The 26,023-nt window shown below is 47.8% G+C and overlaps 1 protein-coding gene across 4 annotated transcripts in view; it reads left to right on the top strand.

Moving 5' to 3' along the window:
• Positions 1 to 26,023, top strand: part of RAPGEF4 (Rap guanine nucleotide exchange factor 4) — a 326,097-nt gene that overhangs the window by 63,060 nt on the left and 237,014 nt on the right. For 3 of the 4 annotated variants that reach the window (XM_002712290.6, XM_070070679.2, XM_089328145.1), the window contains one exon: positions 11,200 to 11,346. In XM_002712290.6, the coding sequence (XP_002712336.2) occupies positions 11,200 to 11,346 (147 nt within the window). Of the gene's footprint in view, positions 1 to 11,199; positions 11,347 to 19,694; positions 20,611 to 26,023 lie in introns of those variants that run through there. The other variant, XM_008258750.5, reaches the window with a different exon arrangement.

Below are 26,023 nucleotides of genomic sequence, written 5' to 3'. Positions count from 1 at the left end.
CTAACCTTCACTTTTTTTTTTTAAGTGAATATCCTTTAATTTATTTATGTATTTGAAAGAGAGAGAGAGCGCCCCAAAGAGAGATCTTCCATCTGCTGGTTCACTCCCCAAATGCCTGCAACAGGTGGGGCTGGGCCAGGTCAAAGCCATGAGCCAGGTTCTCCCACTTGAGTGTCAGGGACCCAGGTACCTGAGCCAGCCTCTGCTGGCTCCCAGGTGCGTTAGCAGGGAGCTGGATCAGAAGCGGAGATGGGACTGACTTCTAGCCGCTCCGGGATGGGATGTGGGCGTCCCAGACGGGGACTTAGCAGGCCCCCTTAGCTGCCCCACCTTCATTTCCTTCCATCCTCTCTCGAGACCTCATGTGTCCTAATGCTTCTGGGAAGTGTGTAGACTGTTCTGTTCCTATCATGTTGGAAAACCTTCCGAGGCGGCCAGTGCCGGCAACTATCTCCATGCGTTGTATTTACTCCTCCAGCACTCTCCCGCTGTGTGTGTCGTCAGTGTCATCTCCCCCAGCCTATCACCCCCCTGCCCTGCCATTCTTTGTGCTAGCAAGGGAGACAGAGCCCACAGTGAGGGACTCGCCCCTAGACCACTTCTCCAGGCCACGGTGGCCCTGCCTGGCTCTCGTCTTCCTGTCATTTTCCGCTTGGTAGCGCTGCTCCTAGCAAGGGTTCCTCCTTCCGCTGCCCCAGGAGACTGGCTGGACCCTCAGCTCTTACCCGAGCCCAACCGGGACGCAGGAGCGCACTCCTGTGCACACGACCCACTTCTGTGCTGGGGCCCTGTGGGCTGCAAGTCAGGCAGTTTATGTGCCTACTAGAATGGATACTACTATGGGTATATGTTTCTCATTAAGGTTTTAATGGCTTTAGGGTTACAAGTGGACATCGGCACCAACAGTTATATGCAATAAATAAGTTTAAAAACCATAAACAGGCTCATATGCCCCACCGTGGGAAACAGTAGCTCTGAGTTCTGTGTGTGTGTGTGTGTGTGTGTGTGTGAGTGTGTGTTGGGGGGTCTGCTTTCCTCTGGAGATTTTACAGACAAGGGACCTTTTTTTTTTTTTTTGGCTGTAATTTCTAAATCCCAGAAATGCCAAAGGACTTCAAAAAATACCATGGGCAAAGGAATCAGTAAGATATTTTTGGAGCCCATTCATGGTCTTTTAATAATATGTGTTTTCCATGAGCTAGTTGAAGGCGCTCTGGTGGCTAAGACTTTAAGTCAATCTTTACACCAACACAGCATGAACTTCTTGCAGTTCTGTGGAAGAAGAGCTTCTGCTGTTTGCTGACACAGCAGAAGTTCAGACTTCGAGAATAGGGTGGTCTCCTACTCCGTTAAAACTTCTGCGTCTCCATAACAGAGGCTTATTTAGAGTGTCGCATACACCTAATGCAATGCAGAGTGGTCACATTCAGAGCTTGTCTGAAATTCTCTCCACCACATAATTGGCTATGGGAGTGCACAGCTGGACTACGTGTAAATTAATAGCACCTACCTTCAGTGAGCTAATGTATGTAAAGCACTTAGTACAAAGCCTTGGATATAGCAAGGGTTCCTGTGCTTTTTAAAATTACTGTCTCCAGGGGCTGGTGGTGTGGCTCAGTGAGTTAAGCCCCAACTTGCGACACAGGCATCCAATATCATCAAAATGATTTGAGAGCCAGTTCAAGTCCTGGCTGCTCTGCTTCCAATCCAGCTCCCTGCTAATGTGCCTGGAACAGCAGTGGAAGATGGCCCAAGTACTTGGGTTCCTGCCACCTACATAGGAGACCCAGATGGAGTTCCTGGCTTTGGCCCGGCCCAGCCCTGGCTATTGAGGCCGTTTGGGGAGTGACCCCACAGATGGAAGATCTCTGTCTGTCTCTTCCTCTGCCTATAAACTAAATAAATCTTTAAAAGTAAAATTCCTGGGTCTGGCATTATGGTGTATCAGATTAAGTCGCTGCCTGCAAAGCCTGCGTCCCATATGGTTTGAGTCCCACTTTCAATCCAGCTCCCTGCTAATGCATCTGGGAAAGCAGCAAAAAATGCCCCAAGTGCTTGGGCCCCTGCACCCGCATGGGAGACCAGTGAGAAGCTCCTGGCTCCTGGATTTGGCCTGGTACAGCCTAGATATTATGACCATCTCAGGCGTGAACCAGTGAATGGAAGACTCTCTCTCTACCCCCCCTCTCCTTATCCCTCTCTCCCTCCTGTAACTCTGCCTTTCATTTAAATAAATAAATCTTTAAAAAATAAAATTCCTATTTCCGAAATAGAAGTTGGTTGTGTAGATTGAAATGCGCTGCTTGCAATGCCATCATTGTATCACAAGAGGGCAGTGTTAGAACAGAAAATGCAGGAGATGTACTTGGCATTGGAAATGGCAAGAAGTTTAACAATGTTGTTCAGCCATTTCACAAGATCAGGGAGTCCAGGCCCCGCTTGGATTTAGTTAATTCTGTCTTTTCATCTGTCACTGTGACATGATCTGGCACACTTTTGTCCAGTTTTGGAACAAGGCGTCTTACTGTTTTTTTCCCTAACTTGAAACAATGTGCTTTTATTTGTCTTCTCTTCTTGCCTCTACAACAAAGATGTTTCTAAGCACTGTGCTTCTGCACATAGCCTGTGAAGGACGGGCCTGTTTCTCGGTAGCGTGGCTCTCTCCATCGCTCTGGCCTCTGTGGCTGCCTCTCTGGCTCTTCCATTCACTCCTTTCGCGCCTTTGTTTTCAGACAGAGCACGCTGGCCCTCTGAGCACGTTTCTGATCACATTCATTGAGCTCAGCGAACGTGAGAGGTGCTAAGTCCATGGCCGTGGTGTGTGACCTCTTGCTGCTTGTCTGTGTCGCGGTCCTGCTGTTTGCTGGGGACCGATAGGGAGTTTACTTAGCATCCTGCCAATGCACCCTGTATTCAGTTTTGCTGCCGTGTTAATTCTTTGTTTGGGTGGATGCAGAGCCGCACGCAGCGCTGAGCAGATGGACTCTGCTGAGCCAGGCTGGCCTCCCTGCTCCCGGGGTGAGAATGCTAATGAAGTCCAAACTCCGCAGCACTTCCCGGGCTCAGGCTGCATCCACGCTGCTTCCAGGCCAGGGCGGTTGTCTTTGCTGTTGGTTAGAAAACACGTTGGACTTAGGAGTGTGCTGCCTTCTCGCTCGGCAGTAATAACTCCTTGTGACCGCATGCACAATCTAACGTCGACAAATTCAGAGATTGGGTTCCATTACATTTTATTACTTAAAAGACTTGAAGCATTCACTGAATTCCAGCACTAAATTCAAACTCAGGAAATAAACTCAGGTGCAACAGAACTTAATGGCGAGTGTTGCCGACGAACCAAAAATAAAAATTGTAAAAGGATTTGCTTTGTAAGAAGTTAGATTTCTAGATCCAAAGGTTTAAAGGGCCAATTTGTTCCTTGGGTGTTAACCCAACATATATCCAAAAAAATTTGCCATGAGGCAGTTAGCTCTTCTTGAACCATTAGTGTGGGAATGAATTATATATGTGTCATAAAAAGATCTGATACCCTTTGAAATTATAGAACAGTTTTTAACAAATCTTGATATACTTACCATACAGAATTCTTATCTATCTCATCATCACTTTTTTTAAAAAAATTTGCTTTATTTATTTGAAAGGCAGAGTGATAGAAAGAGGTGATGAGACAAGAGAAAATGATCTTCCATCAGCTGGTTAATTCCCCAGATGGCAACAAAGAAGCCGAGAGCATAGAACTCCATGGGGGTCTCCCACGTGGGTAGCAGGGGCCCAAGCACTCAGGCCATCCTCTGCTGCTTTCCCAGACACATCAGCAGGGAGTTGGATTGGAAGTGGAGCAGCCAGGACTCGAATCCATGCTGAAATAATGGGATGCTGGCGAGCCAAGTGGTGGCAACAACGCCCAGCCCCCGCTCTTTTAAATGTCCTTAGAACGTCCCTAACTTGCGACTTGTGTGAGATGAATTTCAGTGGATGCTTGCAGAGATTATTTGCAGAAGGTAAGTTTCTTAGGTTGGACAAAATCTTAATTGTTAGCGGCACGTCACATTTGCCTTGCTTAACACCATTCTGGTTTTCATACCGTTGCTATGTTTACGGTGAAGCAAAAAAAATGCTTCCTGTGAGGATGCCTGCTTTAAGGGAACCCGGTGTACCGTAATTCAGACGTACGGAGCAGATAAACCCAGGAGTGATTAGGTGCAGTACACAAGGATTCTTAGCTGCATGGCAAGATTGTCAGAAGGGTCCCTGGGCATCCCCCAGAGTGCAGATTGGTCAGACCACGGCCCTCCAGACTGGGGCATGCAGAGTGTCGGAAGCCGTCATGAGTTGGGGATTAATGCAGAAGGAATATAGAGATTCTCTGTCATTTAAATCTTGGAAAAAGCCTCATTTGCTTTTTAGAAACATGAAGAGCCTCCCCTTGTGTGTCAGTGTGGCTCCATTAGAAATAACAGCTTGCATTATTTACAGAACAACCACCGTGTGCCGCAAACTGTAAGAGTCGGTCTCTTGATAGTATTTTATTTCTGTTGCGTACTGCTAACACTTTTATTTTGCAAATAAGAGTAGTGAGGCTCCTGCAAGTGTTTTGTCCACAGCCAAGGGCTGGAGATGGACAGAGACATCAGGTCTACCTAAGTGCATGCATTTCCACCCTGCTGCTGCCCAATTTCCCTCCTAAGGCCCAGGGGTGGTGACTCTGAGGGTCTCCAGGGCGGTCCCTCCTGTGGGACATCTATCTGTTTTAACTTCCCTGATAGCAGCTTCCAGGACCAGAGATAACCACGCCCTGCCTGTGCCACACCTGACACACACGGGGCTGGGATCCTGTTCACGGCTTCAGCGGGGCCTTGCTGTAGGGGCTGTGCATGGTGGAGGTGGAAAGTGCCCAGAGAGGTGTTCAGGCTGTGCTGGGCGGGAGGTGGAGAGACAGCCCCTCCGGGTCAGGGTGGACGAGGTGGCGCAGTGGTGGGCGTGGCAGCACCAAGGGAGGGGTGGGACCCAGGCTGTCACAATGAGACAGGGCCACTTGAGAGGACTTGGATGGCAGCCAGTGAACAAGGCCGACTCACGCAGATGAACCAGCCCCTCCCACAGAGCTCGGAGCCCAACAGGGCCAGAGGATCCAAGTGGGGAAAACAGAAATGTTGATTTGGGTCTTTTTTATTGTGTTTTAATTTATGTATTTGAAACGCAGAAATCTCTCTTTCACTGGTTCACTTCCCAAATGCCTGCAACAGCTCGGGCTGAGTCAGCCTGGAGCCTGGAGCTGGAAACTCAGTGCAGAGGTCCCTGGTGGTGGCCAGGAGTCAGGACCTAGGCCATCACTGCTGCTTCCCAGGGTGCACGTTAGCAGGAAGCTACGGTCAGGAAGTGGAGCTGGGACTCAAACCCAGGCACTCTGAACTGGGATGTGGGGCCTCCCAAGTAGCATTGTTAACGCACCAAAGGCTACCCGATTCAGTTCTTAGCTACTGGCTTCTGATTGGTTAGATTCCTTCTGATGAGTCGGTGCCTCAGCTTGCAATGCATTCGATCCTCTAGAGAGGGTCCAGTGCCCACAATACTGGCACTGGAGGAACAGAAGGAGAATGGTGCCAGATGTTTATATTTTCCTGATGATTTCGGTTTATTATGTATCCAATAAAGATATAGATGGGCTGAATGAGACGAGAACCTCTATGGATTTTCCCACTGAGCCTTGGCACTTCAAATGACAATCTAGGAAGTGGGCAGAATCTTCACAAAGTTCACAGAAAATGCACATCTTTTAATTCCATTATTCTCTGAACTTTTGGAAGTGCCCTCGTATGTGGATAGGTGATGAGACCTACTGCTTTCTAGTCTCTGCCCCTGAACTTAGTGGGCACAGTCCTGGGCAAGTTACAAGACGTCTCTGAACCTGACTTTGCTCAACCTATAAAATAGCAACAGGAGTTCTGATGGTGCAGGGCTGTCTCGATACTGCAGGTGGAGTAGCTCCAATCTGAATATCTAAAAACAGCCCCAGAGCTGAAGCTTTCTGAGTACCAACAGGACATCACAACTGGGAATGCCCCACTGGCCTCATGTGACGTCATGGTGAGAATGTGCTTCAATGTATACAGACATTTGTCATTCACAAAATTATTAAAAACATTATATGAAACCGCCTAGAGGTAGGACCGGGCGTTAAGACACCAGTTAAGAGGCCCACATCCCATATTGGAGTGCTTGGTTTCGGCACCTAGCTCTGGTTCCTGACTCCAGCTTCTTACTGATGCACAGCCTGGCTGGCAGCAGTGACGTCACCTGTGTGGGAGACCTGGATTGAGTTTCTGGATACCAGTCCAGCCTTGCATGTTGTGGGCATTTGGATAATAAACCAGAGGATGTCTCTCAAGCAGATGCATGTTTGAGATTACCTTGAGCTCGTGTGTATAAGGTGTGGATTAGAGATAAGGTGCCAGCAGCCAGATTTCTTGAGCTCCAATATGTCTCGGTTTGTATATGCAAATGGTCCCAAATCCAAGAAAAAAAAAAAAAATCCGAAACCCTTCTGATCCCAGACCTTTGGCTGAGGGCTATTTAATGTGTGCTGTGAGTGCACCCCGTATGGGAAGCGCGTGTTTTGAGTCAGGCACTGTGCAAAGCCCTTAAAGCGCACGATCTCATTTTTCGTGCTGAGAATTGAGTGAAGCATTGCAGTGATGCCACGTGGCCCAGGGCAGAGCCCAGTGCTCCCCTCGCACACCTGCAGGTCCCATGCGTGCCGCAGCATGGAGGATGGGCGTGATCACCGGTCAGTGGGGAGTTCAGTGAGGGCTAGGGAAGAGGTAGCCCGGTGTACTGACAGGTAAGAGAGGGCCAGATCAGATTGGAGGCAGACAACACATCAGTGACTTTTTCCTTGGGCCCATGACTCCTTGTTTTGTAATAGAATTGGACTTGAGTGGCTGAATACGTTTTACTACCACCATGAAATCTTTTGGCTTGTCACCTATGGGATACATCTGATAGTGTGATGCCAACAGCAAGTGCTACACAGGTCTCAGTCCCTTTGCAAGTGCCCGGTCAGCCCATACCTTCCCAGGGGCCCCAGGGCACGGGAGCAGCCCCGCCTAGCCCTTGTCTAGCACGCCCTCGCTCTGGGTTTCTGCAGAAGCAGACCTGGTGGAGAGGATTCTGCTGGGAGCGGTTTTTTGGAGATGGTGCTGTAAGCATGGTAACAGAGTTGGAAATGAACTGAGGAAGAGGGGAGAGTGACAGGAAGGGGGGTGTTCTCCTTTAGGGGAGCCACTAAGAAGCTGGGCAGAGTGAGGCAGCTGTGGCTTTATCGTCTCTCCCTCTCTCCCCCTCCTCTTCGCCTCGCCTCACCCCTGTCATGCGTCTTGGGTGAAGGATGCACCTGCAAGGTGTTCCCTGCCTAGCACTGTACCTCAGCTAGAGCGAGGCAGGAGGGCAGGAGGTGGGCCCTGGCAGGGGGTGGTGAGAACTGTTTAGAAACCCACAAACAGCTCTGGGGGAAGGGCCTCCCTGGCATTGTCTGCTGAGCACACCTTTGTATGTGGAGAACATGGAGCTTTCAAAATCTCATTTCCCATTGGAAATGGAAAAACCCATTGCCTGCCGTCCAGCCCCTCAGAGGACATCCCTGCGCTATCGTTCCCTGTTCCCCGAGTGGCTGCTGATTGCTTCCCTCAGCCTCTGCAGCACGGTACCCATTTCAGACGACCTCTCTGAACATTAATCTGCAAAGGAGCAGCAAGCAAAACCACTCTTCCGAAGAGTTCCCATGAAGTAAGTATGGAGACACGGCCAGATTCCGGAGCGCTGCGAGCTCAGAGGAGGTTGCAAGGTCGCATTCAGAAGCAGAGCTTGCAGCCACAGGCAGAGGGGGTGGCAGAGGCGCCGCAGTGTCGCGGGTATGGAAGGCTGGAGAGGGATCCGCCGGAGGTCCATGTGGCCCGCACGCACAGGGTTCTGCCCGCATCGACTCCTGTGTATCCCACCTTCCAACAGTGAGAGACCCACGAGCCTGCTGCAGAAAGCTTGTGGGTAAATGGAATTAAAAGTTTATTGTGGGGCTGGCGCTGTGGCGTAGTGGGTTAAAGCCCCAGCCTGCAGTGCTGGCATCCCATGTGGGCACCCGTTCAAGTCCCAGCTGCTCCTCTTCTGATCTAGCTCTCTGCTATGGCCTGGGAAAGCAGTGGAAAATGGCCCAAGTCCTTGGGGCCCTGCACCCACGTGGGAGACCTGGAAGAAGCTTCTTGCTCCTGGCTTCGGATCAGCTCAGCTCTGGCTGTTGCGGTTATTCGGGAAGTGAACCAGTGGAATGAAAGACTTCTCTTTCTCTCTGGCTCTACTCTCTGTAACTCTGTCTTTGAAATCAATAAAATAATTCTTCAAAGAAAATGTTATTGTGGTGTAAAATTTTTGAAATCCGTGCATCATTTTGTCATAATACATGTTTTCCATCAATGTTTAAAAATTCCCTTGTCTGTTCGTTCCACTAAATGAACTAACATTTGAATGTGGATTCCTTTATTTGAGAATTACTTCCCAAGCACCTGGCAAGGCCCCACCTGGGTTTCGAACGTGCAGAAGGCCTAGCACCTGTGCACCATAAAGACAAGGCTCAGTCTTTGGAGAGAAAAGTCCGTCTTGGCACTGTCTCCTGCCCTGTGCCCATTCACTCCAGTGCCCCCACCTGTACCTCCCAAATCCATTCAGATTTCTGAGTAAATCTGTTGTGAAAACTCCATGAGTTGAGTGAAAGCGGAGTTTGCACTTGCAAGTATTAGTCCTTGCATGTGAGATTCTCCAGTCTGAATCTTTGGATGCTACCTTGTCACTGTGACTCCTGTCCTCGCATTGGAGTGGAGCGAGGGTGAGGGAGGTGATGGGGGAGGGACTGCTCCCAAGCTCCATTCTGGCCAGAGTCTCTGGGCTCCTGGGACAGTGGCTGAGGCTGGGCACCCACTGGCAGGGGCCTCCCCTTGCAGACATGGTCGCGATACAGCGAAAGACACTGACAAGTGCAGCTGGCAACAGCACCTTGCCTTGAGCTGTTACATGGGATAAGGCCTAGGCTAGAGTGAAACTCTCCAGCGAGCAATCCAAGAATGAACCCAGTCTTCTGACTGCATTGCAGCGCCTTCTGCTGGCAAAAGAGAGGCTCATGTGGGTTTCACAGCCCATGTCTGTCTTTATGCACACGCTGCACAAGTCAGGCCGGGAGGTGACCAAGAGAAGGCGAAGTTCACGGGTAAACTGTGTGCTGAGCTCATGAGTAACCGAGGTCTTCATGGTGCTTTTGCAGCATACAGATAACCACGATTTGTAAACCATGTGGGTCTTGGCAACTGCATTCCTACGGCCCATCCCTTTTGCGTTTCAACATGGAATTTGACACTGGGATGTACGAAGTAGGCAAATGGATTCTTTCTGAAAGGTTCAGGTGATAGAAGGCTGGAGCAGGCTAGTGGGAGACTCGAGGAGCTGCTCATGTTGAGAACTGGTGAAAGCCTACCTGATCCAGCTTGTGTTTTTAGTAGAATTTGAAACCCACCCAGAGGTACTTAACTCACCGAGTACTGATATTTCAGTTCTGGGGATATTTGGCTGGAGTTGTTTGCAACTGCCTTCCTGGCAAATGTATCAGCATGCTCTTCTTAAATTCTCCTTTGATCTTTTATTCTTTGCTGAGATAGTATTGATTTTATTTTCCTGAGCATAATTTTATGTGGTAATATCTGTGCAGAAACAATTTGCTATGGTTCAAGGAACTGGATTCTTATGGGCATTTGTCTCAGTAATATGATTACAGAGTCACTAACTTGATCTTAATAACATTTGCCTATTATATCGGGGATTAGATGCATGAACGGAAAACTACCATCTAACTCAGGCTTACCCTTGTGGATCTCCATTAGTTTATAATAACTTGCAAAATTAACGTCCAGGTGATTTCAAGTGGCTATTTGCATTGTTTGAAACTAGTTAGGATTAAATTCAAACATTATCGCCAACGTTGCATGCAAGAGTGAAATTACTTTTTTAGTTTTCTTTGAGAAACTTTTTAATCACCAGTTCATGATACTTTATAGACCTGCCAGCCACATTGGCTGCTGTTGTTACCCTGTTATGGCTGCAGGGGGCAGCATGATACCAAAATCTTGGAATCCATAGTCTGTTGGGCCACATTGCTTACTAACTCTGTGCCCTGGGGCCCTGCAAATTCACCACTCTGCCTCTCAGTTTTCTCATCTCTTTAAGACAGGTAGACATGATTACATCCCTCTTCCAGTTTCCTGTTTAAATGTTGTCACTGTACCCTCTCACTAAAAAAATCAAGTTCCCTTCAGTAGATTTCTCCTCTGACAAAGCAGATGGTAGTTGTGTAAAAAGGTAACAAGATTATTGCTAGTACCCTTCTTCATAGTAGCCTCCAGCTAGACATACCCTCAATGCCCACCAAAGGGAGAATGGATAAGCAAACTGCCATAGAATTGGAAACTACTATCAGTACAGGGAAAAGACCAGCTACCTGTGTGACAATATGGATGAATCTTACAGCCATGGGACTGAGCAAAGAAGCCAGACACAAACAAGAGTGTATGGCCTGATTCTTTTCTTTTTTTTAAACACTTATTTATTTATTTATTTGAAAGGCAGAGCTACTGAGAATGAGGAGAGACAGATCTTTCATCTGCTATTTCACTCCTGAAATGGTGACAATGGCCAGGGCTGGGCCAGGCTGAAACCAGGAGCCTGGAACTCCATCTGGGTCTCATCCATGGGTGGCAGGGGTCCAGGGACTTGGGCCATCTGCTGCTGCTTTCCCAGGTTGCAATAACAGGGAGCTGGGTCAGAAGTGGAGCAGCTGGGACATGAACTGGTGCTCACGTAGGATGCTGGTGTCACAATGCCGGCCCCTCCTTGGCTTCTTTTCCATGAAGTTCTACAGCAGGCAAGCCTCCCGTGAAAGGACAGGAAGCAGAGCAGTGATGACCTCTGAGGGAGGTTACGTGGGAGTAGAAGGCGTGAAAGGAACGAAGGGTGTCTTGATTTGGATGTGTATTGGTTAAAACCTGTTGCACTGCACAATGAAACCGGCTGTTTTACTTTGTGTAAACTGTGGTTCAAAGAAAAGACAACTTGCCCAGCCCGTAAATGTCTCCTTTAGTAATGGCTGGTTTCTGGGCTCCTCAGGATGCGGTGACCATCTGTACCCTGGGAATCGGGACAGCCTTCGGTGAGTCCATCCTGGACAACACGCCCCGCCATGCGACCATCGTCACCAGGGAGAGCAGTGAGCTGCTACGCATCGAGCAAAAGGACTTCAAGGCGCTATGGGAGGTGAGCCCGCGGCGTCGCTGTCAATTCATGCAGTCTGGAAAAGCAAGGGAGCTGCTACGTGGATAATGGCGTTACTGTCAGGCCTGAATGTGTCTGTTCTGAGCTGGTAGATGGAATTTAATTTTCCAAACTTGTTTTTGAAATGAGTGAGTGAAAAAGCCATTTTGACACGACATCCCCCCTTTTTTTTTATAATTTAGTGCTTGCTCAATTTTCTGTAGTTTGACATACCTTATAATTATTTCTTGAATGACCATCGAGTGTGTTATGTATTTTCTCCCTCCTATTTCACAGATGTATTCTTAACCAGGGGACAAAATACTTTGACATTTTCTTTTGCATTTTAAAAATCATTGCTGACATGCTCGCTGGAAAAGAGTAACGAATGGGGTTAACATTGGCTTCATTTAAATGCTTTTTAAAGTGGTGTGCTCTATAATGAGGTATGGGAAATGGAGGTGTGCAAAGATGGCTGGGGACTCGCCAACTTCAGAATGTGCAGGGACACAGCAGTGGGTGCACGCGGCGGGCCCTAGCATTTACCGATTCTGCATTTGCTGATGCTTACCTGTCTCCCTGAGGGTTCCGGGCTCACTGATGAGACATACAGGGAATCAATCATCTAATATGCACTATTGGCAGGCCGAACCCTTCTAAAGGCCCAGCTAGGCCTTGCATCTTTTATCCACATTTCTTTTCCGTTGTTGAAGCTCCTTGTCTTTGTCCTTAGCTCTGCGTGTTGAAGTGTTACCACATGGAGCTGGCAGGCTTCTCCACTTGTCCCAGTGTGGCTAAGATTTTCAACTTGATCTAAAAAGAATTTTGTGTAATCAAATAGTTTCCTCCAGAGCCAAACAAATGACAGATGCATTAAGGGAACCAACCTGCAGGTGAATGAGTGATGCTTTGCCTTAAAAGTCACACGAAGCCTTGGAAGGCCTGGCTGGTGACACCTGGGACTTTTATTCTTGGCAGTAGTGAATAAATTGCAGGGTTGCTTGTTTGAAATGCTTCTCTGAGAAAATATTAAAGAGCTCCAGCAGTTCTGTAAAGTTCAGAGACAAAAGGCAGTTTTAGGAGAGGAAAATCCAAAGTCGGTTCTTGTGAGGTGTGTGTGGAGAGGTTTCCTGTCAATTAAAAGGGACCAAGCTTGAGGCAAATAAGCCTTTTTGGATCTTTCATTTTAAAAGATAAACGGCAAAGTCTTTTGCAAGAAAGGGAATTGGAAGGATCAGTTGAAGAACGGGAGATGCTTCTTACCCGGGGTGTGTGTCATTATAACCACGTTTGCTGTGAGGAGTTGGATGGCTGCTCAAGGAGGCTTTGTGGAGATATTAAAAAAAATTATTTTAATTAGGAGCCCTCAGTGCCGAGAAGGAACGTCTTGAGAGGTTGCTACCTGTGAGCATTCAAACAAACTTGTTACTAAAAAATTTTCAAACAGAATAAAAGAGAAGCGTCTGATGAACATTGACTCAGCTCCATGTAGTGCAGCGGTTGTCAGCATATGGCTGTATTTGCCTCAGCTTTGTTTCGGGATGGACCATGTAGCTGGAAGGTAGTCATGGCATTCCATCCTCAATAAACAGCAGGTATCTCCAAGGAGCTGCCATGTCCAGCTACGTACACATAACACACCTACAGTGTATGCTCATCTGTCAACCAACAATAGCTCAGAAACACCTCATTTGGGCTACGCTTCACGTGTGCCCAAACTTTCCATGAATTTCTTAATTTAAAAAATCTAGGGCCGGCGCCGCGGCTCACTAGGCTAATCCTCCGCCTAGCGGCGCCGGCACCCCGGGTTCTAGTCCCGGTCGGGGCGCCGGATTCTGTCCCGGTTGCCCCTCTTCCAGGCCAGCCCTCTGCTGTTGCCAGGGAGTGCAGTGGAGGATGGCCCAGGTGCTTGGGCCCTGCACCCCATGGGAGACCAGGAAAAGCACCTGGCTCCTGGCTCCTGCCATCGGATCAGCGCGGTGCGCCGGCCACATCGCGCTGGCCGCGGCGGCCATTGGAGGGTGAACCAACGGCAAAGGAAGACCTTTCTCTCTGTCTCTCTCTCTCTCACTGTCCACTCTGCCTGTCAAAAAAAAAAAAAATCTATTTATCTCATTTATTTGAAAGACAGAGACAGACACAGGGAGAACTCCCACAGACTGGTTCATTGTCCAAATACCTGCATCAGCTGGGTGTGGACCAGGCCAAAGCCAAGAGCCCCAGAAGGCAATCCAGGTCTTCCCTGCAGGTGGCAGGGCCCAACAAACTTGAACTCTCAGCTGCTACCTTCTGGGTTGTGCATTAGCTAAGCTGGAATCAGGAGTGGAGCCAGGACTGGAATCCAGGCACTCCTATGAGGGATGTGGCAGCTTCACCATTACAACACATGTCTACCCCTGTAAGTTTCTTTTGTAGCTTGCTCTTTTTTTTTTTAAACCATGCTCCACTGCAGAACCATGTGTTATAGGTGATTGCTGTATCTCAGTTTCCCTCTTCTCCCTCCCTCCTCTCCCCATTCCTCATGGCACTGACATGTTAAAACGGCTGGGCCACTTTTCTGCACTGTCAAGATTTGTCTGTTTTTCTCAGAGAATCCGTTTTCACACCTCTGCCCCAGGGTTTCCTATAAATGGCATTTAAGGGCTAAGAGCTTATAGAGATGGAGCTGGAACAGTTTTGGCAAAAAAGCACCAGGGGTGAGGCTAACACAGCAGCAGCAGCCTGGTGTCAGTGCCCCACTGTTCCTCTCTTGGGTCAGTTGTATCTGAGTGCATTTTAGAACTGTAGGGGCCGGCGCTGTGGCGTAGTACTGGTAAAGCCGTTACCTGCAGTGCTGGCATCCCATAAGGGGCGCCAGTTTGAGTCTTGGCTGCTCCACTTCCCATCCAGCTCTCTGCTATGGCCTGGGAAAGCAGTGGAAGATGGCCCAAGTCCTTGGACCCCTACACCCACACGGGAGACCTGGAAGAAGCTCCTGGCTCCTGGCTTTGGATCAGCATAGCTCCAGCTTTGCGGCCATCTGGGGAGTGAACCAGCAGATGGAGGACCTCTCTCTCTCTCTCTCTCTCTCTCTCTCGCTGCCTCTGCCTCTCTGAAAGTCTCCTTTCAAATAAATAAATAAATAAATCTTTAAAAAAAAAAAAACTGTATTATTCCACGGGGACTTCCCTTAGGGAAAAAGTCAGCAAATGAGAACATTGATCTTGAAATTGAAACCTTGTCCTGTGTTTTGTAGCTGCCAGGGTCCGCCCTTCATTTGTATCCTCAGAGCTGATGCTTCTGGGGTCCAGACTCCGGGAGTCACGTAGAACCGAGAGGCTGGGTAGTGTTTGGGAGAGGATGGATAGAGTTTGTCATCTGACTTCTGCTTTTCCAGAGATCTCAGTGTGTGCAAGAGATGAGGGAGGTACTTGCCATTATCCACCAGTTCATGAACCTAAGAGCAGAGTGAATTCGGTGCTCGAAGAGCAGAGTGAATTCGGTGCTCGATCAACATTGTAAAATGACAAAACCTCTACCAATCCCATTATCTAGTGGTTTTTAATGAGAACTGTACTAATGGGCATGCTTGTGCATATAGAGCACATGCTAATACTAAGAGATTGTGCAATTCTAAAGTACTTTATGAAAACAAATGTTTGGGCCAGCGCTGCGGCTCACTAGGTTAATCCTCTGCTTAGCGGCGCTGGCACACCGGGTTCTAGTCCCGGTCGGGGCGCCGGATTCTGTCCCTGTTGCCCCTCTTCCAGGCCAGCTCTCTGCTATGGCCCGGGAGAGCAGTGGAGGATGGCCCAAGTGCTTGGACCCTGCACCCCATGGGAGACCAGGAGAAGCATCTGGCTCCTGTCTTCAGATCAGTGCAATGTGCTGGCAGCAGCGCGCCGGCCGCAGCGGCCATTGGAGGGTGAACCAACGGCAAAAGGAAGACCTTTCTCTCTGTCTCTCTTTCTCACTGTCCACTCTGCCTGTCAAAAAAAAAAAAAAAAAAGTTTGAATTGTGTTTAGTTTACTGTTGGTTTATTCAACAAATACTAAATATCTCCTGTGTGTCAAATATCAATGAACGTAATTAACAGAATTCCTGCCATCAGGGCAAGGGATTCTGTTTTACTCACAGGGGACATAAAATAAACAAGTCTTAATATCATTTCCGAGCAGAACATACCATTACTATTAAATAAATTCTACTTATATTCTTTGAATTTTGGTGATCTATTGATGGGATACATGCCATTAATCTGCAAATAAAATAGTTGAGAACTGAAACACCTATCCCTTGATTATGTCAAATAGTAGAGTTTATAATTCCCCCATCCATTGTACTGGTAAATGGCATGTGTTATCCAAGTTAAAATCTCAGCTTCTGCTGTCAGCTGAAATCTAAGCTAGACCTATCAGTCAAACAGCAAAAGGGAAGGATTGGGACCTAGCTAGCAGGATCACTCAACTGTAAGATAAAAAGAAGACAGCAGAAGAGTACCCTGGAAAACACCTCTACCTTAGGCAAGCTTAGAGGCCCAGAGGCATTGTTAGATCGGAGGTTCTAAATGAGAGATGTGAACCAGGTCTAAATTTGAACCGTCTTGTCCAACTAAACGAGTGAGCAGTGTCACGGTACATTCATTTCAGAGCAACACACATGTTTACCTTTGTCTCCTGATGGAAAGGAACTCCAAAAAATGAATGGAAAATGGAATTAAAAGTTGAATTCATCTTGGTACAAAAAATTGAAATCCATGCATTATTTTCTCATAGTATGCGTTTTCCATGAACTTTTTGAAGTCCCCTTTTGTCTCTGTGTCTTGTTGTCATGTAGAGGGATGCCATATAGAGGGATGGAAGGTTAAAACACTCCCACAGGGCCGGCGCTGTGACATAGCGAGTAAAGCCACTGCCTACAGTGCCAGCATCCCATATGGGCACCGGATCCAGTCCCAGCTGCTCCACTTCTGATCCAGCTCTTTGCTGTGGCCTGAGAAACAGTAGAAGTTGGTCCAAGTCCTTGAGCCCTTGCACCTGAGTGGGAGACCCAGAAGAAGCTTCTGGTTCCTGGTGTCTGATCAGCCCAGCCCTGGCCGTTGCAGCCATATGGGGAGTGAACCAGCAGGTTCACTGTCTCTTTCTCTCTCTCTGCCTCTGCCTCTCTCTAACTCTGCCTTTATTTTTTTTTAAGAAAACTTTTATTTAATAAATATAAATTTCCAAAGTACAACTTTTGGATTATAGTGGTTTTCCTCCCATAACCACCCTCCCACCTGGCTATCATCCCATCTCCTACTCCCTCTCCCAACACATTCTTCATTAAGATTCATTTTTAATTATCTGTATATACAGAAGATCAATTTAGTATATACTAAGTAAAGATTTCAACAGTTTGCACCCACATAGACACACAAAGTATGATGTACTGTTTGTAGACTATTTTTTACCGTTAATTCTCATAGTACGACACATTAAGGACAGAGATCCTACTTAGGGAGTAAGTGCACAGTGACTCCCATTGTTGATTTAACAATTGACACTCTTATTTATGACGTCAGTAATCACCCAGGCTCTTGTCATGAGCTGCCAAGGCTATGGAAGCCTCTTGAGTTCACACACTCCGACTTTATTTAGACAAGGCCATAATCAAAGTGGAAGTTCTTTCCTCCCTTCAGAGAAAGATACCTCCTTCTTTGATTGCCTTTCAAATAAATAAATAAAAAAAAAACACTCCCACAAGGATTCTGAATTGCTTCTAACTGAGAAGTATGGCCTCTCACCCCTGGACACGTCGCAACTTCCCTTTCCTTTCCAGGTCAAAGGTGTTCCCTAGGCTGTCGTAGGTAGGGACTCTGAGACTCAGGGGATCTGGAAATCCTATTCAGTGCCATCCCAGATACCTCTTCTTTGCATTGTCTATTATTTTCTAAGTCAAATGGAGCACTCAAAGCATTTTAAGAAAATCATTCTCATAAATATAACTAGAGCATTTATTTACTTCTCTAGTAAATACATCAAATAAAATAAATATTCCCAAAGATTTAACTAAAGCAGCAGTTTGAAGATTTCCTGTGTACCCTACATGTTCTCTAATGAAAACTGCTTTCTTTTCCTTCTCTTTTCATATCCAGTTCAGATTTAAGGGTACTGGATTGCTGCATCTGAAAGTCGAGTCGGACTTTCTTAAATAAATTTTGGTAAATTTCTTCCAAGTTAGTCAGTAATGCTTCCCTCCTTTCATTCCTCTCTAGTATTAAAACTTAATAAAATATATTAATAGGATATAAAATCTCATTTTCCAGTCACATGTTAGAAGAGACAGAGTTAGAGAGGTAGGGGAGGGAGGAGGAGAGAGAGAGATTGCAGTTGGTTACATTTCTGAATTACATACAGAATAAAAATAATTTAAAAAAGTCTTGGGACACCACTTTTAGTTCTTGAGACAATTATAATTTATAAAACTCCTTCGCCCTATTGGCATTTTCTAGTAAGGTAGTTAAATGGCAAAGCAGTTAAATGTTGGCTTGGAAGTTTAGAGTTTAGACCAGTTATTAATAGTTGATCCAAGACTACGGGTATTTACAATGGATGGTGGTTAGATATAATAAATATTGGGGCCAGTGCTGTGGTACAGCAGGTTAAAGCCCTGGCTTGCAGCGCTGGCATCTCATATGGGTGCATGTTCAAGTCCTGGGTGCTCCACTTCTGACCCAGCTCCCTACTAATGAGCCTGGGAAAGCAGTGGAAGATGGCCCAAGTCCTTGGGCCCCTGCACCCATGTGGGAGACCTGGAAGAAGCTCCTGGTTTTGGATCGGCTCAGCTCTTGCTGTTGGGCCATTTAGGGGGAATGAATTAGCGGATGGAAGACCTCTCTCTGTCTCTGTCTCTACCTCTCTCTGTAACTTTGTCTTTCATATAAAATAAAAAAATAAATCTTTAAAAAATATAATAACTATAAATAAGTTTTATATAATATACAAATATTATATAAGCACAAATAAGTTTTATATAACAAATATTTATATAAATGCAAATCAGTTTGGGGCCTGCGCTGTGGTGCAGCAGGTTAAAGCCCTGGCCTGAAGCGCCGGTATCCCACCCATATGGGTGCCGGTTCTAGTCCCAGCTGCTTCTCTTTGGATCCAGCTCTCTGCTATGGCCTGGGATAGCAGTAGAAGATGGCCCAAGTCCTTGGGCCCCTGCACCCATGTGGGAGACCCGGAAGAAGCTCCTGGCTTCTAGCTTTAGATTGGCGCAACTCCAGCCGTTGTGGCTATCTGGGGAGTGAACCAGCGGATGGAAACCTCTCTCTGTCTCTACCTCTCTCTGTAACTCTGTCTTTCAAATAAATAAAAATAAAATCTTTTTAAAAAATGCAAATCAGTTTTATATAATAAATTCACACTGATATACTAAATACAAGACTGATTTTTTATCCAGTTCTATGAATTTCTCACTTCAGAGGTTTTTCAGTGGTTAGAACATCATCAGTGAAGTTTTATTTTTTTACGTGTTTTTTTGTCTGCTTCTCTTCCTGACTTCCTGTCTGCTGTTGTGTCTGTATGAGGATGCTGTTAGGTTTGTGGTGTAATTTGAGGTATGGAATATTCCACATAAGTGAAATTTAATGGGGTGATGAGTCTCTTGTGTTTAGGGGAGTGGACTGGAGGAGCAATCTCAGGCAAATCCATAGAGGTCATTGCCGAGGGGCCCCTGAACTAGTGGCCTACCACCTGTTCACCTGTTTCAGTTGCATAAACATGCTGGCAAAACTTTCCCTCTGCTGCGAGCCATGTTTGAGCATGTCCAACACAATAATGCACAGCGATGAGTAACCTCTTTGAACATTTAAGGGTAAGAAGAAAATTACAGAGCCCTTGAGAAGAAAAGCCGTATTTAAGATTTGTGGCTTCTTAGCTGTGTTAGACAGAAGCCCGTGGTGACCAGAGTAAACTCGGAGAACCTCTGCTTGGACATCAGGGCTGGTATAAATAAGTTTATTCTCCAAGTGTGTCTGTGGCCTCCATAAATATTAATGGATCAGAAATCCATTTTACACCGTACGAGATTTAAAATGGGATGATAAACATAAGAAGCAAGGGTGTGTTTTTGTCTTGGGACAAGAAAGCAATTCGTAAGCAAGGATAGCTCTAAGAGCAAAGAAAAAAAAAAAGCCATTGGAGAAGCGGGGTTATGTTGGTTTCCAGTCTCTTATTGTCGGAGTGGTTTGGTTTCCTTAAAAGATTCTGCCAGATCTGTTGGCAGTGGTGGAGCTAAAAGGCTTTTCGGTTATTCGTGTTTACTGCCTTTGAGATTACGTAGGGGGAAAGGTCTTTTCCGTGCACAATCTTTCCAGCCGCGGTGAGAGGAGGAATTGTTGGGACGACGGTAGCTGAGGCTGCGGTGATGGGCTTTGAAAACCACATTAGAACAACGTCCCTCGAAATGAAGGCCGAACGCCTGAGACCTGGTGTCTCGGGAGATGAACGCCTCCGACGCCATCGGGTGAGCCGGCGGCTCGGCTGAGCGCGGGAACCCTGTCAGATCGCCTCTCCCGGCCGCCAGGGTGGACCCGCGTGTCGCATGAACGGTGGCCCTGGTGGGGCTGCTGCCGCCTGGCCTTGCCAGGCAAAGCCCCGGAACCCAAACCCTCACCTGAGGAGTAGCCACAGCCAGATCGCCCAGGGGCGTGCGTCCTCCTGGTCGCAGCCTGTCCTGTCTCCCGGCAGCCGGGGCATGCGTCCAGTAGGGTTCCTTCCCAGGCCCAAAATTTGCATCAAAGGACGAAGAAAAATACATCCAAAAATAAACATGAAAGCCAAGACTCCATGCCAGGAACTCCAGCCACACACATCCTGTTGGCTGCTGCTCTCGCCTCTCTCCTCACAGTTCTGAGTCTTTGAAACCGCCCGGAAGTAGGCTCCGACCACTCGGACCCTGCGCCTGCCTCTAGGTCTTGGCTCCCCTGGCCCCGCGCTTTTCCATGGAATGGCGAAATGATTGCCATCCAGAAAGGAAGGGAGTGAAGTTATCGGGAGCTAAGTGAAGTTTAAAAAAAAAAAAAAAAAAAAAAGAAAGAAAAGGAAGTCTTTTTTTCCTATTGCCTGGGACTGCCTGAGCTTTCCTGGAGAGCCGGCAGCAGCGGCTTCCTCTCCGTGCCCCGAGCCACGCTCGGGCGTAGATAGCAGCAGCAGGTCCTGGCCATGGAGACGCCGTGTGCGGGCCGGATAGAGGACAGACGCTCCTTGGATGCGTGAGAATGAGAAGGGCGGATGCTCTGCCAGGTCAGTCTGGGTGTTAGATGGGATAGGAAAGGGTGGGAGAGTGGAGAAATACTCGGGTCGCAGTTTGCACTGGGGTTGAGGAATTAGCCTCAAAAACATCCTTGGCTTTGCTAATTAGGTTCCACCAGACCTAAATCCGCACCATGGCCCGGACATAATTTGATTTCATCTTTGTTTGTGGTGCATGGGGGTGGGGGAGGAGGTGAGCGGCAGCTCTTGGTTTTTGGATAGTGGAGGATGCTTATTTAGCCACGTGGGCTTAGCCGTATTTCTAGAAGATAAATACATTTGTTCATAATGAGGCAGCATTCCATTTCTCACATCAATACTGAATGTAGGTGCCCCTCTAGTGCCCTGTTTGAGTGGCATATATTAAAAATGGATTTGGGGGCAAGAAAGCAGATTGAGGCTGATGGTGCTACACTTTCCGGATGCCCAGCTGGTGTCTCGCCTGTTGCGCTGACTTTCTGAAGTCCTCTGTGTTTATGGGAATTCTGTTACATTATTGATGGTGCGAAGTCCTACCTGCGCCCCAAGCTAGGCTCTCACTAGTTCTCAGAAGATGATCAGGGGGTCTGAACAGATCAAGGCTCGGCTGGCAGGTGCCAGGAAACCCCGGATGCGTCTGGTAGGCCTGCAGGCAGGGTGCTGACCCAGGAGTCCTTTGCTCTCAGCAGGTGCTTGGGGCACTGTTCATTCCAGGAGTGTGCGGTGGATGTCCTCGGGTCTTTTAAAGGAGTTGCTGTTGCCAGAGGTTCTGCAGTGCCTCCCTTGGCCGTGCACTTGCTGGCCTGCTGTTGACCCTCGCTCCCACCCTCTCCCTGGCACTTTTGTCTCCAGCGGCTCTCTGCGTTCCCTCAGCTAGCCCACTGGGCACGGTGCCCTGCCAAATAGCTGCTCAGCTCCATGGTAATCGAGGTCCCTTTAAAAATCTCTCTAAGAAGCTTCTGTCGTATTCAGCAGACACACTGCTTCCCACCATGTGCAGGTGCAGGGTGCACCCTGTCTGCCTTTCTGTGGTTTGCAGTCTAGTGGAGACGATGGACGAGCAGGAATACAAATATGACATAAACTGCATAGAAAAGAGTGAAAAAAAATACTTTGGAAAGGACTCTGAGTGCTAGGACATGTGGGGAGGACAAGAATTTTCTCTCCTCCCAGGGTCTCATTGCATTCACAGACAGGTCTGATCCAGAATGCTTGTGTGCTCACAAAGCTGGTTTTCAGCACCCCCAAAGGACTGGGGTCAGTTCTGCGAGTGATAGCCTGTGGCAACCTTGTCCTGAGGGCGGGGTAGCCCCCCCCCCCCCCCCCCCCGTGCCCCTGCACCCTGCCCCCCTCAGCTCCTTTGCTGGTTGCCTGGAGGGGCCTGGGGGCAAGCTCGGCCTGTCCTCAGACGGTGTCACGGGTTGCATTGCCACATGCCTGGTTCTGGTTTTTGTTTGTTGTTCAGTAGTCATCTAAAGATTTAATGGGTCCCTCAGGCAAAGGCGGGTCTGCTGGGGAAGGCTGTGAGGACGTGAGGCTCAGAAGGAGTTTGTGGTGTGGGCAGGGGCAGATTGTTAAGCTCTTTATGTGCAGAGAGCCCTGTGATCACAGGACTTTGCAGCACTCTTGGGACCGAATTCCACTCCTGCCTTGTCTGCAAGGCTGCAGGCGAGGTTAGGGCCAGACACTGGGACAGAGCATCTGACACTGGGGAGGGAGCAGCCGGAAATCCTGTCACAACGTTGGCCTCTCCAGATTCTCCAAGTCTTGCTGTGGGTTGATCTCACTGACCTCGGCGCTTTGAGCTGTGTGGCCCCAACCAATGAATGCAAGACAGACCTTCCAAAGACTGCTGATGTGGTCAAGTGGTCTGGCCTGAGATGGCAGTCTTTTCCTGGTTTAATGCAGCTTTGCTGGGTGATTTCTTGGCAGAGCTCTCTGGCTTCCCGGGCTTACCTTACTGTAAAGTAGAACGACTTTTGTGTAAATTCTGCCTTGTTGACCAGGGGGGTCCAAGTGGCTGCTGATGGATTACTTATTTGCTTTATGGGCTGAAGACTTCAGTGTGCCACTGCCCTTTGGGTTTGCAAAATAAAGAAGGCAGAACCACAAATTATGTGGCTGGAAAGGATAAAATATAGGGCAACCATTTATCTCGTATCAAAATATATTATTTGGAAAAAAAGAAAAAGTTTTTGGTATCTTTTATAGTTGTATTTCTTGAATCTGGTTCCACATTTGAATTATCCAGGGGCTTGTTGTTGTTGTTGTTAAGATTTATTTATTTGGAGGGCAGAGTGACAGAGAAAGGAGAGGGAAAAAAGAGATCTTCCATCCACCGGCTCACTTCCCAAGTGGTTGCAATAAGCAGGGTTGGGTCAGACCAAAACTAAGAGTCTGGAATTCTGGATGCGTGGCAGGGGTCCAAGCACTTGGGCCATCTTCCACTGCTTTCCCATGTTCCTTAGCAAGGAGCTGGATGAGAAGCAGAACAGTCAGGACTTGAACTGATACTCTGATGCTGCAGGTGTTGGCTTATCCCACTGTACCACAAAGCCAGCGCCCCCTGGGAGATTTTTTTTTTTTTTTTAATTCCCATGTCTGGGTCCTTTCTAGACCAATGAAACAGGAATCTTTAGAAACTTGGGACCTAGGCAGCTTCTTCAAATGTCCCAAACAGGATTCCTGGGCATCCAGGGCTGAGAACCAGTGTGCTGTGGCCACCCACCATACCCCTTCATGCCCACATCCTCAGCAAACAGCCGGCTGGAGTCCTCACACCATGCCAAGACTCTGTGATTAATCGTTTGTTCCTTCCTGCTCTGTGTGGAATTTCCAACTAATTTTTCCCTTGCTCATACAGCCATTCTATCTCCAAGATGGAGTTTCTGCCAGATACAGATGATAACGGCAATCAGAATTTAAGAGACAGAGTATGTAGGGTTTATCAAAGCCTTTATGGATTATAGACTGCCCGTGTGTGTGTGTGTGTGTGTGTGTGTGTGTTTTGACAGGCAGAGTGGATAGTGAGAGAGAGAGACAGAGAGAAAGGTCTTCCTTTGCCGTTGGTTCACCCTCCAATGGCTGCCGCGGCCGGCGCGCTGCAACCAGTGCACCGCGCTGATCCGAAGGCAGGAGCCAGGTGCTTCTCCTGGTCTCCCATGAGGTGCAGGGCCCAAGCACCTGGGCCATCCTCCACTGCCTTCCCTGGCCACAGCAGAGAGCTGGCCTGGAAGAGGGGCAACCAGGACAGAATCCGGCGCCCCGAGCGGGACTAGAACCCAGTGTGCCGGCGCCGCGAGGCGGAGGATTAGCCTAGTGAGCCGCGGCGATGGCCAACCCATGTGTTTTGAATTTTGAAAGTGTTATGTGAAAATAAGGTGGAGGATCATTCCCCACATTCTATCATCTTGCAAGCAAGCACACATTCTTGAAGCTGTGAGAGCATTGGTGTCACGTCCCATCACGTCACTCCTAGGAAATCCCACTGTACCACTGTGAGAGAAAGAGATCTCAAAGGCAAGTGTCATCTTCTTATTGTGGAAGAGTTTTGTACTCAAGGATCCCCTGGGTAGCTTAGGAGTCTTCCCCCATCCCTGGGCTATGGTTTGAGAATGACTCTAGGATAAATTCCCAGGAGAAGAATTACTAATTTGAAGAGATGAAAACTTTTATGACTTTTGATAAATATGATCATGCTTACTGATCATGCTTATTTTAATTAGTTTTTATTTTGCCACCAGAAGTATTTGAGCATCCCAGTGATTTGTTGGTGGGATGCTCTAGGCCCTGGTTTCTACTTGCCTTGCCCCATATCCCCCCTTCCCTCCCCTGCCGAAACATTGCTCTGAGCTTGGGGTCTGAGTGAAACGTATCACCAAGCAATACTGCGATTTTTTTTTTTTTGGTGAAATTAGTGAAGTAAGTCCTCTTTTTTTGCTTACCCATATTGTTTTTTCTTTTTCACTGTCAGAATTGTATCTTTAATAGTTCTGGGGAAAGCACAGAGACCTTTCCCAGATGTAAATGTTAGTTAATGAAAATAGTTTTTTATTTTTTGGGCCTGTGCTATTTGTTGTGGCTTTTTAATTTATTTGCTTGGAGATTATTTTTGCTCATGTACAGCTTTGTTCAAAGTTCATAGAATTGCCTGGGACAAACATTCTGACAAAGGAAAACATAAGTAATAACTTTCTCTTTCTCTCTCATTGTATATTCTGTGGAGTATAATAGGTCTTAAGAAAGGGAAGACGGGCCGGTGCTGTGGCTCACTTGGTTAATCCTTTGCCTGCGATGCCAGCATCCCATATGGGCGCCGGGTGCTAGTCCTGGTTGCTCCTCTTCCAGTCCAGCTCTCTGCTGTGGCCCGGGAGTGCAGTGGAGGATGGCCCAAGTGCTTGGGCCCTGCACCCCATGGGAGACCAGGAAGAGGCACTTGGATTCTGGTTTCAAATCGGCGTAGTTCTGGCCGTTGTGGCCATTTGAGGGGTGAACCAACAGAAGGAAGAACTTTCTCTCTGTCTCTCTCACTGTCTGTAGCTCTACCTGTCTAATAAATAAATAGGAAAAAAAGGGAAGATGTGGAAAAGTGATTGGATACCACATTTAATACTCACTATACCTTCGCAGGAACATATGCAACTTGTGAATGACACAGTAAAGGGCAGTTGCCGATCAAAAAAAGTTATAGTTTTGGAACAGCTTTTAAAAAAGTTAGTGTTCTAGTTCTCTGAAAACTGTACCTGTTAACATGCCGTCGTCAATGGTATCTTTCCTTCATGTTTTAAAAAAAGATTTATTGATTTACTTGAAAGTTTGAGTTACAGAGAGAGAAGGAGAGGTAAAGAGAGAGAGAGAGAGAGAGAGAGGTCTTCCATCTGCTGGTTCACTCCGTCGTTGGCTGCAACGGCCAGAGCTGCGCCTATCCAAAGCCAGGAGCCAGGAGCTTCTTCCAGGTCTCCACAGGGGTGCAGGAGCCCAAGGACTGGGGCCATCTTCTACTGCTTTCCCAGGCTGCAGCACAGAGCTGGATCAGAAGTGGAGCAGCCGGGACTAGAACCGGAACCCATACGGGATGTTGGTACTGCAAGCTACGCCACAGTGCCTTTCCTTCTTTTTTTTTTTTTTTTTGACAGGCAGAGTGGACAGTGAGAGAGAGAGAAAGGTCTTCCTTTGCCATTGGTTCACCCTCCAATGGCCGCCATGGCCGGCACACTGCGGCTGGCGCACCGCGCTGATCCAATGGTAGGAGCCAGGTGCTTCTCCTGGTCTCCCATGGGGTGCAGGGCCCAAGGACTTGGGCCATCCTCCACTACACTCCCTGGCCACAGCAGAGAGCTGGCCTGGAAGAGGGGCAACCGGGACAGAATCCGGCGCCCTGACCAGGACTAGAACCCGGTGTGCCGGCGCTGCTAGGCGAAGGATT

The sequence above is a fragment of the Oryctolagus cuniculus genome, chromosome 3 (assembly GCF_051225735.1).
Source record: "Oryctolagus cuniculus isolate XC-2025 breed Fujian yellow rabbit chromosome 3, ASM5122573v1, whole genome shotgun sequence".
Lineage (NCBI taxonomy): Eukaryota > Metazoa > Chordata > Mammalia > Lagomorpha > Leporidae > Oryctolagus > Oryctolagus cuniculus.
This window is presented reverse-complemented; position numbering and strand designations above follow the sequence as displayed.